The 15,402-nt window shown below is 43.7% G+C and overlaps 1 protein-coding gene across 2 annotated transcripts in view; it reads left to right on the top strand.

The window, feature by feature from the left end:
* Positions 1-15,112, top strand: part of PHEX (phosphate regulating endopeptidase X-linked) — a 1,520,886-nt gene extending 1,505,774 nt beyond the window's left edge. For both annotated transcript variants that reach the window (XM_069639233.1, XM_069639232.1), the window contains one exon: positions 8,773-15,112. In XM_069639233.1, coding sequence (XP_069495334.1) covers positions 8,773-8,799 — 27 coding nt within the window. In that variant the 3' untranslated portion in view covers positions 8,800-15,112. The remainder of the gene's footprint in view (positions 1-8,772) is intronic.
* The last annotated feature ends 290 nt before the right edge of the window (positions 15,113-15,402 follow it).

Genomic DNA, 15,402 nt, shown 5'->3' with positions numbered 1-15,402 from the left:
TGGAAACACTATGCCAGGGTTTTTGTGGTAATGGCAGTGGTTAGAGGAAGCCTAGTGGCCTAGCCTTTCTGTTCTTACATTGCGCACATATGGCACAGTTTGTAACATTTGCTGTAATATCCTGTCGCGTAGTAGGCCACCAGCACCAACGCTTAAGGAGAGAGATTGTGCATTTCTGACCCGGATGTCCGTTTATGGATGCGTCATAGGACCACTCTAGGGCTTGCAGGCACGTTTCTGGCGTGGGCAAAAGCAACTGTTTCTGAACAAATGGAAGAACCTCCAGCACGACTGCATTCCAGTCCTGCACCAGGTCCGGGTGGTCAGAAACCCAAAGCTGTATATCATCTAACAAAGTGGAAGTTGGTGTGCAAAGACAGATAAAGTGTGTCTTATCCAACAAGGAGTCAGGGAACACAGGAAGGAATTCACCGCCTACCATACGAGAGAGTGCATTTGCTTTACCATGGGTAGAACCTGACCTATGGTGAATGACAAAGTCAAATGCTTAAAAGAACAAGTGCCAACGGACTTGCCGACTGTCGACACATTTGAGCGCGGCCAAATCCTGTAGGTTACGATGGTCAGTATACTCTAAATGCGTCCTTAATAGCTAGTAGCTCTTATTCAGTCACTGTTTAATGCATCTCCGTGGGAGTGAATTTTCATGAATGGTAAGCCACGGGATGCAACAATCCGGTCATGGGACAGGACTGAGACAGAACTGCCCCTAGAGCAAAAGAAGAGGCATTGGCTTCTACGATAAAAGGTACTTCTGTATTTGGGTGCTGCAGAAGCGGGGCTCTGATGCCTCCTGTTGTGTAGAGGACCAAACATGGGGATGCTTGGGGCTAGTAAGTGCAGTCAAAGGAGCGACAATGGTGGAGAAACCAGAAATGAAAACCCGGTTAAAGTTGGCAAAACCAAGGAAGGTTTGTAAAGATTTTATGGAACAGGCCAGCCCAGTACTGCTCTGATTTTGGTAGAGTTCATCAAGAGACCCTGAGGCGAGATATGAAAACCTAGGAAATCTACTTCGGTAACATGGAACAGACATTTCTATGGCTAAGCAAACAACGCATTAACTTTGAGACGGGACAAGACCTCCATCACGTGTTGTACATGAGTCTGGTAATTGGGAGAGAACATCAATATGTCGTCCAAATACACAATGACATAGACGTCCATGATGTCATGAAAGATACTGTTCATAAAACGCTGAAAGGTGGCCGGAGTGTTACAAAGGTCGAAGGGTATTACCGTATATTCAAAGAGGCCATGACGTGTACAGAAAGTGGTTTTCCACTCGTCCCCGCTTCTTATCCTAATAAGGTTTTAAGCTCTGTGAAGATCCAACTTGGTATAAATGATGGCTTGACCTACTTGTTCGAGCAGAGGAGTAATGAGGGGAATAGGATACCTGTCCTTCACAGTAATCTGATTCAACCTTCTGTAGTCCACACAAGGACGAAGATCACCCTTCCGTTTAGGAACAAAGAATATGGGGCTGGCAGCAGATGACTGTGAGGGTTTGATATGATCTAACTTCAGGGATTGTTCAATGTATTCCTTCAGGGCCTGGTCTTCTGTGGGGACAAGGAATAGATGCGTCCACAGGATCAGCTCAATTGGACAATCAAATGAACGGTGAGGGGGTAACAACTCAGTACATCCCTTGTCAAAGACACTGATATAGTTCCTATATTCAGTGGGAATATCAGGGACAACTGCTCCCACTGTGTGGGTCATAGAAGAATAAGACAGTTCCACTTCCTGAGGAACGTCAACCTGGGCAATGGCTATCAAAGCCTGACAGGGGGCATGAAGCCCACTACTTGCTTTCAAGCAGTGTACCTGACAATGGGAGGACTCAAAGGCGATGCGTCCTTGGGACCAATCTATGGTAGGGTTATGTTCTCGTAACCAAGGTACTCCAAGAATGATAACGAAATGGGGAGTGGTGATTAAATCAAAGGAAACCACTTCCTGGTGGCTATCTCAAATGGTCAGGGTAAGGGGCTCAGGTTGTTGTTTGATGGGACCTGAAACGAGCAAAGAGCCATAACCTGCTTGGAAATACCGGGCCCTCCAAGGTCGGAATGGCCCGGTATTTCCCCATTCAAGGAACCCGGTACCCGGTACCCGGTATGGAGGTAGCCATGTCGCTAAAAGCGGCATGGCTACCTCCATACTATAATGAGGCCCTATGTGTACTCCTACTTGCAGATTGGTTATATGTTCAGAAATCGTTAGACCTAAATGATGGATTTTCACCTGCCAGTGTATATATTTACCCCATATAATAAGACTTTTTTTGCTCTACTTGTGATTCATTGAAGCTGTGTAAATTTTGAGCCAGAGTCTGCAGGGATTCTCGTCAGACCAATCCCCCCTTGTTGGGCTTTACCACCAGTCAAGAGTTGATTGTTTTTTTCAAACTTAGTTGCCTTATTGATCAGAGTCATTTATAACATTGTGATAGCTTTTATGACATCTGTGTAAATACGACCACCTAACCCTCCTTTATATCTTTTCATGGTACAAAACTGTCTTCCCACTGCAAATGTGAATGAAAAAATGTGCATACAGTTTCAGTGTGGACATGAATCTTCGTTGGCCCTTGAGGGCAAAAATGCATTTTATTTTCGGTGGGTCAAAAACTCCAGCCTCTGAAATTTTTATTTTTAAATGGTCGCCAAACTTGCTGGGATCTCAAAATCCTGAAAGTGATCTGCCTTCATGCCACCCTCCTGACCATCCCCCTAAGACAAAACACAAAGAACGAGGACACTTACATTTCTCCTCCAATTACTCTGCTGTTGTGGAAATGACTTTCCTCCCATATCCACAATGGGTCCTTGCTGGTGTCCTTCAGGGCTTCTCTTCAGACCCAGGACCATCTGGTAAACTGGCACAGTTCTCATCCAGATTGGGGACATGATTAACCATTTTCCTCATGCAATCTAACATCACGATGCATGCTGCTGTGTCACCACTATGCAGTGTGTGTGTGCCTAAAGTAACGTGGATCCATTCCCTCTTTCTCTCTTTCATCTTTCAATTTGCTTGCCTCCACCCTTATCACAACCAGCATCAAGTTCCTCTGCTGCTTTCCTTGGTTACATGATGTGGTTTATGCTGTTTTCTGCTGTGTCAGTGTTAGGTGATGTAGTTTTAGTTACCAAGTACCATTGTGCTGCATCGGTTCCTATCATATTTGTTGCACATAATATACAAGAAATGTCAAATTAATATAAACATTTGCATGAACAAAGAATGAAATAATTAAAACATCTATGGCAACCGCAGTGCAGACATAATTTGACATAACAAGCCAATAAGTATACAGACATGCATGTTATCCGCAGGCTCAAAAAACTGTTTAAAATTGCTTGAAAAAAGGAGGAGGATTCCCATGGGGATGAATATGTATCCCAAAAAATTGTGATTTAGGATGCGCATGCTTTTTTATATGTCACTCAGTAAAACAGGAAGGAGAGATAGAGTTAGAGAGAAACACAATTCCAGAAACTTCCTCCAGCTATAAAGACCCCACCTGTTTACAGTAACACTGCCCCTTTCCGTTCTCAATAGAATTGTATGCCTTTAGATATGCAGCACAATGGTGTGAGGTCACTCTTTTTAATGAATGATTGTGCCCTTTGATTCCTGTTCACAGGACAGCTTCCTGTGGAGTGGCTGTCTCTGTGTGGAGGTTGTAACCTGCCCTCACAAAGAAATAAATAAAGACAATCCAAAAGTCTACAGTCCTAATAGCAGTAGCAAGGTACAGCCTGTCTGGGGACAATACACATAATCCCTTCAGAGCTGAAATTATGAGACATGCCATCCACCATACCATAACTCAGATATGGCACATATTGCAAGATGTATCTGCCACTAACACAGTAACCTCATAATCATAGAGTTTATGTGCTGAGGAGACTTTGCTGTCACTGCAGCTGTCAAATATGCACTTTTTTCCTCTGAACCTGCTCTTTGTCACTTGTAGAGCAAGCACTGCAGATTAGACTTATGATACAGAAGGTCACTATGCTTTTGGCATAGAATTTATGAATGGGGAATCTGATGAGTAGATTTTATTAATGAATACAAATGTTAAAATATCCAGGGATTCTATACCACTGCCAGATGTCAATTCATCACAAAGTGCCCAATTGAAAACATGATAATGATTTGTTATTTGTATAGCACTTACTGCCAAAGCGCTGGGCACAGTACATATTTACAAACATTAGCCATCCCAACCAAGGCTGGTACTCATTTATCAATCTTGGAAGGATGAAAGGCTGATTTGACCCTGCCAGTATTCGAACCTGTGACTTGCAGGTCACACATAGATCACAGCAGCAAGTGCTGAACCCACTGAGTTATCTCATTGGCTAAATACAATGTGTGTCTGATGTTTGAGTAGGTGTTTGCTACAGACGGCAAAAAAATGTGTTTCCTTCACTGAGAGTCTTCTCTCCCTTGCAGTGTACAGCTCTTAAAAACCTTCTAAGTGAGTTCATATGCTATGTTACAGTAGAAAATCGAAATGTGACCCATTTTCACACGGAAAGAAGCTTATTTCACTGTTGCAACCTCGTTTTAAATGTTCCGAGTTGGGAGCTGTCACCCTTAAGAGGACCAGGTCTGAACTGGCCTCATACGACTGTTCCTTCCCCTTGGATGCTACGTTTGAGTGAGTCAGACCCATCATCCACCAGGTGAGCGCAGGTTGGCCCCACTGATACCCCACAAGATGTTCCCTGTGCCAGTCGGGATACTTTGTCATCATGGTTGCGAAAGAGCTAATGTTTCCATGAACCATTTTAGCGTGGTAAATTAAATGATTGTGCAACATGCAAAAGGGAATCGTGCCTCCTCACTAGTGGCAAACCACTCATTTAACCCTCAAAACATCACCTTTTACACAACACTGCGCATGGAGAAAAGGGTTTGTATGAGTCTAGGTTTCTTTGTGATAAGCAATTTACCAGAACATAATCATCTATGGCTGACCAAGCAATCTCAAGATTAATTGTGTTGCACTGTTAAATGGAATGCAAAGTCTGATAAATTAGCCAGGTGCGATAGGAAGGCAATGGGACTAACGAGGCAACAGCACTGGCAAACAATGATGACAGATTAACATAATACACAGTGGATATTCTGGGCATGTTACAAGAGTAACCTTTTTACTTTTTTATTTGCAGTATTTTCACCTAGGTAACGGTGGTAGAGTTGGATGGGGGATCATGTGGAGAGGGATACCAATAGACAGTTCTGCAGCTCCTAGGAGGCAAAGGAGTTGCTCCTCTGGTGCTGACGTGAAACCTATTACAACGAGGATGGATTTAGTGTCAGAGGGTAGAGAGCCCCAGTAGTGAGGACCGAGCAGGGGAATGCAGTGAACAGGAGTGGCAGAACAGGGCGGACTGGTAACTGGAAGGTTGGGGAGGGCTTCAGATCTCACAGCGCTGTTGTAGTCCCTGATCGCTTTCAAAGAGAACCTCAAGTTTGTGAGACATGGGACAAGAGCAGGTCAGAAGAGATGCTCCAAATCATGTGGCAATCAGACATGATCATGACTAATGAGTAGAGGCAGTGAAAATTGCAGAGAAATGTGTGGATCTCTGCAGATATGATGTTTATTAAATGTCTGTGTGGAAAGGCAGCTTCTACCTGGAGCGCTGAACAGATGTGGCAATGACAGCGACTATGAACGTGACTATTTCTTGGCAACATGTTAAAAATAACTGAACGAGATATATCAAAAAGAGATCACAACACTCATGTAATCTTAATATTTCCCCATAGCATGAAATCAGTGCCTCGTCTGTTGCTAACACACGTTTTTGAAGCTGCTAGCCAACTATCCAGCCATTCCTACCTTCCTCTGGAATTCTACGGATTTTCCTAAACCTGCTCAGGAACAGGCAGAATACGTTTGTTCAGGCAGGGAATTTCGAAATAAATCTGTGATCATTAAAAAAGCTATATTTTCTGAAGAAAAACCTCACCTTTCCAGCAAAGGTACTGCAGTGTAACCCTGCCTAGACGCCTGAAACGATACGATATGAAGTGTATGAATAATCAGGTAATGGCTTTCTGAACTCATTCTGTAAAAAGCGCTGAATCTGGAGAATAAAACATTGATAAGTGTACACTTTTAAAACATAGTTGTTGCAGACAGTAAACATGAAACCCCATCCCAGTTACTTAAAATAATGTATAATCTAAGGGCCTTGATTCACAAAATGGCCTGACATCAAATTAGGTGTTGCACAGTGCACAGTTCATCATGTGACCGTACTGAGCAACATACAAGTCATTCCCAAAGGTCCATACTTGCCGTGAGCTTATATGATGGCCGTTCCTTTTACAACAACTAAGCAACCAATAGCGTGGAGCTCTGACATCTAGGATCATGCTTAATGTTTCTTTTGAGATATTAAAGTCATCTTGAGCAGCACCTCGGGAAATGACAAACAACTTCAGGTAAATATGTAAAGGACACACATTGTCAAACTTTAGAATGTATCTATGCCGCTCCAGCGCAGCTGATGTTTTGAACAATGAATCCCATTTGATTCCTCATCATTGACTATGCCTGGCTAGGGCTTATGGTAGTTGTAGTTCAAAACATTTTGAGACCCAAAGGTTGCAGAGTGCAGTAATACAATGTGATCGTGGTTTACTTACAGATACTGTAGCACCAACAGTGCATGATCTACCCCAGACATCTGAAATTACTCCTGGTGGCATCGGGTATTCTTCTACATCTAGTCAGACCTGGCGCAGGGATGCCAGTGACAAGAAACACTGGCCATGATGCCCTGACTATGCTGGTTCGCATTGCAGCCTTTGCATCTCCTCCCCCTGCTGTGACTGTGTGATGGATGATAGGAGGCGTGTGGTGCGTACTTCGAATGTTCGCCGAAGGCAGCAACATTTCTGGAGCTGGCACGGATTATACGTTTGCATTTTTAGAGTGTCAGAAAATCTTGGTCCTATTGACAGCCTGCTACTGTTTATTAAGCAACAGCAGAATGTATAACAGGGATGCCATTTAGGGGTCGCCAGGGTCGCACCTGCAACCTGTGAGGACTCGCTTACTACCCCTAAACATTTCCTTTTTAAAACAACCTTTTATTTATTTTTAAATGGAAGCTCCTTGGCTGTGGCCAGCGCCATGTGGCTATTTGTTTCTAGAGTGGCTGTCTTTCTTGTTCAGGCCTATTAAAAAAAAACAGGGGGTTCCACAAGTGTAACACTTTGTGCTGTGACCCTAAATAAGAAAGAATAGGAATAACATATAATTTGTCTTTCTGGAATTCTATGCAACAATTGCTAGACTCATTAAAGGTTTATTTCAGGCACATTTCAGGTGGCGAGTCACTGATTTAGTCTGTTGTTAAACACCTCAAATTCAAGCAGACAAAAATGTCCAAAAAGCATTTAGAGTAGAATAAGCATCCATTTCGGAATATGTATTTTGCATTTCGCAGGTTACAGTTATAGCATGTCTTTTTCTTCCGTTTGTCTCTGTTATGCTCATCCCAAGATATTCCATCTCGGTGTCCTCTGTCAGTTGACAAAATCCTTGTGCCTAAAAGCTTTTGTACAGTGCAGAAATGTTTAGACCATAGCACATAAAGTGGGCCTTGATTTCATTGTGCTACGTTGCTTTGTTGTAATGTGTCTAACTTTCCTATCTCCATGGAATGCTCTTCAGGTGGTTGTTATTCTTATTCTTCTTATTATTATTATGCATTTTTTATAATGTGCAACACGCCCGCAGGGCTCAGTGCGCAAAACATGTTTATTTGCATACATGATGTAACGAGTACGGGATGCCGTGTGAGGTCAACCTTGGAAGCCTTAAAAAGTGGAGATCCATGGAGGCTTGACATGTGGCCAACTTTGCAACAGACCTGCAGATGAACTGGCCTGCTTTTAAATCTCAGTTACCAGTTTAAGGCTATCCACTACATAGTGTAATTTGCTTTCTAACTTTGAGAACAATCAGCCATGTAAATGCACATTTTACTATAGCCAGTAAGATAGCCATAACCGATAAGATAGCTCAGTGGGTTGAGAGCTCACTGCAGCGATGTGTGAGTGTGATCAGCGGGCTGCAGGTTTGAATCCCGGCAAGGACAACTGAGCCATTTGTCCTCCTGAGGTTGATAAATGAGTACCAACACAGGTTGGGTGATATTGTATGTATAGTTGTTCTATATAAAACGCATAAGCATAAGTTCTATATAATAACACATCATTATTATTTGGCCTTGGATGTCTGCTTGCATTCATGGTAATATGGTAATGTGCACCTATACACAATGATATTAATGATACAAAGGGTGATCCATTCTTGTAGGAAATGCATATCACATTACAGTCAATTTGTAACCATATGTTTCGTAGTGTACTTAGGAACAATGCTATGTGATGGCACTTCTGGTTTTGTCAAGGTGGGAAAGGTTGTATACCATCGCTTTCTGTGATGTCACTTCGGGGTGAGGTCAAATGACCTCACGTCCTGTGATGATAGCAGAGGTCGAGGGTCGTGTGATGTCACATCCGCAACCCCAGGCATTTTGGTGAAATTACGTCCCTGATGTATAACATGAAAGTTCTGCAATTTCCCTGTTCTTTTAATAGCTGTTTGCATTGACAGAATGTTGCATGACCCAATGGGCTGACTATACACTGCACTCAGAGGCATGGAATAACGCAATGTATGTTTTGCTTTGTCCACAGGGTAATTGGCTCAATGAGCAACTTTGAAGAGTTCCGCAAAGCTTTCAATTGCCCGGCTAATTCCACAATGAATCGAGGTGTGAATTCGTGTCGCCTTTGGTAGATGGACTTGGCGCAGTGCGCACTGAAAGTGATGTCCGCCGCTGTCAACCGCTGCACTGGACTCCAATTTACTACTGCCTCACGGCAATTTCAAACGACACAGACATGTCCTTTTCATAACTGAGACTTCAGCGTGGGTGACCTGCACAAATCAAATCATTCTTTGCTCAAGGTCTAGGCTCTTGAAGAATTGGGCGTGGGACAGGCGGATGAGTCAGTAACAAGGACGGATGGGTTTCCCCTGATGGATTACCTGCCATTGCCCATTCTTCTTCCTTGCCCTGAGTTCCATTTAGCAGAGGATAACTGATTCAATCCCGCTCTAATCTGCAGCCTGGCAGGAGACCCGGGCAATCAGTTGCAATGTACAAACAATTCTTCAAATTTACGCTGATCACTTAAACACAAAGGAACACATACAATGGGGGACCTTAGAACCACATGAAAAAAGAAACCACTCTTCCATTCAAGACAGATAAATGTGCCTCTGTTTTCCAGCCAGCTGCGCCATTTTCAGAGTGCACCAAAAGCCAAATTCTGCCTAAAAATGCCCTGGCTCCAATGGCACTAGGCAATGATCAGGTGGAATCGAAACTCCTTTCCTAAAGTAGGATAACAATGAAAAGAATATACATGTATATGACAGCATATATATTTGTATATATCATCATTGGTAACGTTCAAGCTAATTATTCTACAGGTTAAGACTTGACATAGCATAATATCGTCATGATTATTTATTCTGATATGCATAAACAGGCTTGTCACCTAGACTTAACATGGACACTATAGCGGATGTATGACGTATTCGATTGGCTAGACTTCATCTGCCTAGGCATGGGCAACCACTGACAATCCTGCAGGGCTGCAGCTAGTCCCTGATTAAGCATCCCCAGAATGAATATCCACAAGACAGCTTTACATACAATAAATATGAATGGCGGGAACTTGCCAATTCATAGATGGTGCTAAACGTCTTGAACCCTCAAGTATCATCAGCACGTGCCCACATAGGGATGTAATCACTTGTGTGCCTTCCAAGAAAGAAGTTAATGCAGTGCACTGAGCTTTAGTATTCAGCACCAATTCAAATAACAACATGGCTGTAAAAAAGCGTTCTTTACACTGGCCCTCATTACGAGGTAGGCGGTTACTGGGAAGTCAGGCAGCGAAAAGTGTAAGTCCCCATTCCCACAGGACTCCACAGGAATGGGGACACGGAAGCAGCAGTGCCGGTGCTTCTGTGAAAACCATGCCTGCAGGGGCCGGTACCCCCCTGCCGGGAGCAATGGCCCCTGCAGGCATACTTGTAGTCTGGCGGTCCAGAAAGGGTGCCGGTACGCTGCTACCGGCACCCTTATTTCTGGACCGGCAGGCTTGTAATGAGGGTATGATGTCGTTTCGACAGTTGTTTCGGCAGGTGTTTTGATGAAAACACTTTGCCAAAAACAATCATCTAAATTTTGGGGGTGTGGGAAAGGGCAGATACGGAGCAGAGGGCCAAAACAGGCAAACATAGGTGGAGGACAGAGGGGGGGAACTCCCCTCACAAAAATAAAAAAAGAAACATTTTGATGACTTTTTTTTTTAAAACTGCATTCGTAAAAACACCCATCAGAAAAATGCCCACCAATGATATGACATAGAACCATACTGAGGCCCATTTTCTCTAATTAGGTTAACCAAAGAGAGCAATGTTACTTTACTTTGAAACCAACATAATAATGCTTCTTTCACAATGCACAAGTTGCAATACATAACTAGCACACAGGGAAGTAACACTACCTAATCAGTAGGTAAGGAACATGAGCTATATATGGTGGGGGAAGCCTGCCACTATTCCTCTCTTCATGGTCACCTGTGTCCCACCTTTCCCTCTTTGTTACCCCTCTCTTTGTTCCTACTCCTTTGAGCTCTGTCACCCACCCTCACTGCCACCCCCACAATCATCTGGTCTCTTTCTTGCTTCATGCCATAGAAATAGAAAATGGAATCCATCCTTTGCCTATTTCGGCCACTGGCCACTCTGTTTATAAAGTTTTGGGCACAAGCGATACACACAGTGTACGTTTCTTATTTAAAAAACCCTAATTAACCCCACAGACGAAGGGACCAGAGTGCCAATAGTAATACTGACCTTCAAGGTGGGCTGTACAGTCTGGTAACGGCCTGCAAACCTGCCAGTACAGCCCCCCCCCCCCCTGGAATGGCTTAAGTATATTCTCACTGCTCCACTAGCGACTGCCAGCAAGCTTAGAAATCGGGATTTATTTTTCTGCAGAACCTCGTGTTCGAACCTTCTAAACTAAACTCTCTCACATCATCAAGGCAGTCTGCGCACTGGTGAATTGATCCGTCCCACACCATGCCTCCTCCCCCTCACTCTCCTCTCTTGGCCTCTTTGCTGCTCTTCCTGCTGATCATACTCTGGGCTCCACCAAACACACACATACGTTTTACCAGAAATGGAACTTACCGTTTGCACCCTTTTAACGCCCCTGCTGAGCCACACCTCTACTGCTGACCAGTGAAAACTACGGACATGGAAAGAGGGTGGATCCTTTAGCTCCTTTTGCTTTTTCCTCACCAGTCATTTGATTGGACTTTTGAATTAATTCATGAAACACTCTCACTATCGAGCATAGTTTCAAAAATGAATGGGTATCACATTATTATGCGACGACTTGCCATCAGGCTCGGACTGCCCTTTAGGGCATTGTGGCAATGTCTGAACCAAAAACACACACAAATGCTAGATGTGGGCCCGTTTTTTGGGACAAAGTGGGCCACTTTTTGGGCCAATGTGTGCCAGTTTGACAAGTTACTTCACTATGCGACCAGTAGTTGTGACCACTGTTGGTGAGTAAATTGTCTTTAAAGTGCACAATTTTTATTACATTTTATAAAAACAAACTCTCCGTTTAGTATTATTCAAACATTCTGTCACAAGGAATGAGTTGACTTTTGCAACTGTCTGCCACTTTCCCATTGGTGAGCGAGGCAATGTTATGCCCCATTCCGACCCTGCTTGCCACACGTGCTAATAGCAATGATCATCAGGGTTGCTGGCTCTAGAGCTTGGTAATGGCGCAGCCCACCTTTGGCTGTTACTGGCAAGCACGTCAGGTCATGCCAGGGACTTCAGAAGCAGATCATGGAACATCATTCTATTTCTGGGCACAGAAAGCAGCCGTGATGCTTTACTGACGGAATCGCATTGCAGTGTGTCGATGGGGACTATGGCGATTTTGGAAGTTCCCTCAGCTGCTATCTGATTTAGTAGCAATTGCCCACAGTAATTCAAGGTCTAATCCCTGTGAACAGCTCTGATAACCTTGCCGCCAGCCTCGAAGACAATGCTGAAGACCCGCCATTGTGGCTTGCTTAGATAGCAGGATGCCAACCGACGCTGCTTGATGCCACTTCTTTTTACAACCAGCAGAATCACACAACAACACATAAGGACTGTCTTACGGCCAGAGCTTGGTGCATTTCTTCATTATTGTGTAGTTCAATTATAACGTTGTGTATAAGAACATATTATAGTCTAAGAAGTGTCTCTGTTTATTTTTTACTGGACATGTCAATATAATTCTTCCTTTTTTCATAAGCGACTCACCTGTAGTCGAACAAGAAAATGTTACACTGCATGCCAGCACATTTGAGCATATATTGTCCAGATTTTCCGATCCACACAATACGAATCTTGGCAGATTCAAGATGTGCCTGAAAATGTGGTGCGTTCAGTTATAACAAGCATCTTCACTCAAATTTACTTTTCAAGTCCCCAACTCACAATAAAGACCTGCATATTTTGTGGGAGCTGCCTGTAACTAAGCTTTAAGTACCAAGCCCAAGAGCCATACAGGAAAGTATGGGCCCATAACTCCCGGTATGGCCCGAGGGCAAGGTCTATCAAACTATTAGGACCCAATTCAATTTGGTGTTGAGGGGCAGAGAATAAAGGGCAGTCTGCCTGGAGTGGTTTATGGACCCTGGCTAGTTCCCAGGAACCATTCAGAACCTTGATGTGGAAGGACATGGGGAGGCGGGACTCGAAAAGCAGCTAGACCACATCTGCCAGGTGCAGCCTGGCAGACTAATGGAGTCAGCCTGGGGGGTTAATGGGAGAAGTCGGGCCACGTCTGCCAGATGCGGTCCAGCAAAGACTGAGCCTGAGGAGGCAGAGCCAAATGCCACAACCCCATGAAGGTAAGGTACTGAAGAGTTGAGGTTGGGTGTTTCTGGTGCCCAGGTCATATCTGTGAGCTGTGCCCCAGCTAGAAGGGGAGAGGTTCAGGCATCGGGGTTGTCAGCGTGGCTCATGCTCTCATCAATGGCGCACCATGATAACAGCCTTGACGTACCATGCTGAGAGACATGCCAGTGATGGGGCTGTCAATGTGGCCCTTCTGTGAAGAGAGGGAGCGCCACACGGAGAGCCCTGCCAGCGGCAGTGACTGGGGGAGTTAGATGGCCCCTCATTGGCCAATTTCCAGGAGGTTTATTGGGTTTTCTAGTTACAACTACTTGTTTGGCCAGGAAATTGATGAGTGGGGGAGTGCCACATCACTCCAGCAGGTTTTACATTCATTCAACACTGTGCAGCGAGACTCCTAATTGCTATGCAGGGGAAGAGATGGTGCCCACTTCTGCATACGATTGGGCCACTCAACCCCTGTGGCACAGCTCCGGCTGCCGGCTGACACAGCAATAATCTATCGACAGGGCTGTAACTACAACAAAGCGGTCCTAGGAGACTGACTTTTACACTACCGGCGGAGGGACACCTCCATACAACTTAACATTGAGTCCCACTGCAAGACAGGGAGGACTCAAAATAAAACTTCATCTGAGGTGGTATAGATCATTGCACCAGGTCTGAAATGCAGAGGCCAAACTCTGGAGGGTAAGCCTTTTCACTACACAAAAAGACAACCTAAAAATAAAATGAGGATACATGAAAAGGGTTCATCTTCAGGATTTCTCGCAATTTTAAATATAATTATTGTTATCCACAGTGAGCAGGGAAAATAATAATGTTTAGTAGCGTTCTTGCAGGACAGGAGTGATACTCCAGAATGCCAGGAGTAAGCACCCAGCTGTCGGAGTTTACGCTTGTCTGCTTGTGATGGGCACTAGAACCAGTCTGGAAACGGGGCAAGTGAATGCATGATCCTGGGTTTGACATTGACCGTGATCTCACAAATGAATGCCGGAGGTGCAGTCTTTGGGGAAGCCACAATAAGCTCTATTTTGGGTGACCATTGTGAATTTGTGTATGCGCAACTGGAAATGCTGGATTTGACATTTTTGGAAATTTTGGAATTTTGATTTCACAATCTGTTGCTGAGTATCCTTAATGCTTTGGCCCCCAGCACTATTATGTTATGTATCCAAGCAAGAGAGCATAGATTACCTCAGTTCCTTTCTAATTGCACACATAACTTCATATTATTTTACATACAAACCTTCACATGTATTGTGTTCTTTCTACACCTCAATGTGCAGTCGATGTGTTTCATCCATTAGCTATGGTCACCATTTCCCTAACTTTTACAGGGCTTGCCAATTGGGCCCATGTCACGCATGCGATCTTCAGATGATGACATCTTGGATCCTGGGATTTGTAGTGACGATTTTGCTAATACAAATAAGGGCAATCAGTCACAGCATACACATTTTATTTTGGCTTATAAAGCTAGCAATTGCAGGAGCCCTTCATGAAGCGATGACGCCAGTTGGAAGGTGCACTTGTGCTCATCAACATTATGCCACTGCAAGCTCCCACCTTTGCCTCCCATTATGGAACATTAGTGCACGTTTAGTTCTCATTTGTAGGTTCATTTTCCTGAACACATACGCAAATGCAACCCGGGTTCGGGTTAGTGTTTCCCATTCTAGTTTAATTGAATTTCAAATTGGGAGTGTTTCTATGCAAATTATGATTATTATGAAAACCATGGTGAATGATGGAATTCAAAATGTAGAAAACTGTACTGCACTGGGCCGTAGGCCAAAGAAAACTGAACGGATAACTAGAGACACACTCCCAGCTCTGCAAGCAGGTGAAGAAACAGAGAAATATGAAAACAAGTTGACTGACAAATAAAACATGAATTGCAAAGCGCATAAAGATATTGTTTTTAATCAGTTGAAACAGTTTGAACAATAAAATTCCAAATGGCAAAAAATAAAATGTAAGATTTTTCATGAAAAAATAAACGACATCATCGTACCGTCTGTGTTGTGTTTCTCTGTGCTGAACCAGTATAATGAAGAAATGTCAACAAACATTTGAAAAAATACATGTAAAAACACTTCCAATGTTTATATGCGTGCTCGTGAAATCAATTCTAACTTGCCCTAACATGTGGGTGGGTGGTTGCCGTTGAGATGTTCATGGTAATACACATTTAAAACATCTAAAAGTACTGCTCCCTAATGACTTGACAGAAAACATTCTCCTATTATAAATTATCATTTTTTGAACCTGAACAGCAATTTCAACTCAAGTTCGCCAGGATT

The sequence above is a fragment of the Ambystoma mexicanum genome, chromosome 7q, assembly GCF_040938575.1.
Source record: "Ambystoma mexicanum isolate Mex_15411 chromosome 7q, UKY_AmexF1_1, whole genome shotgun sequence".
Classification (NCBI taxonomy): Eukaryota; Metazoa; Chordata; class Amphibia; order Caudata; family Ambystomatidae; genus Ambystoma; species Ambystoma mexicanum.
The sequence above is the reverse complement of the archived record's forward strand: the minus strand, read 5'-3'. Positions and strand labels throughout refer to the sequence as shown.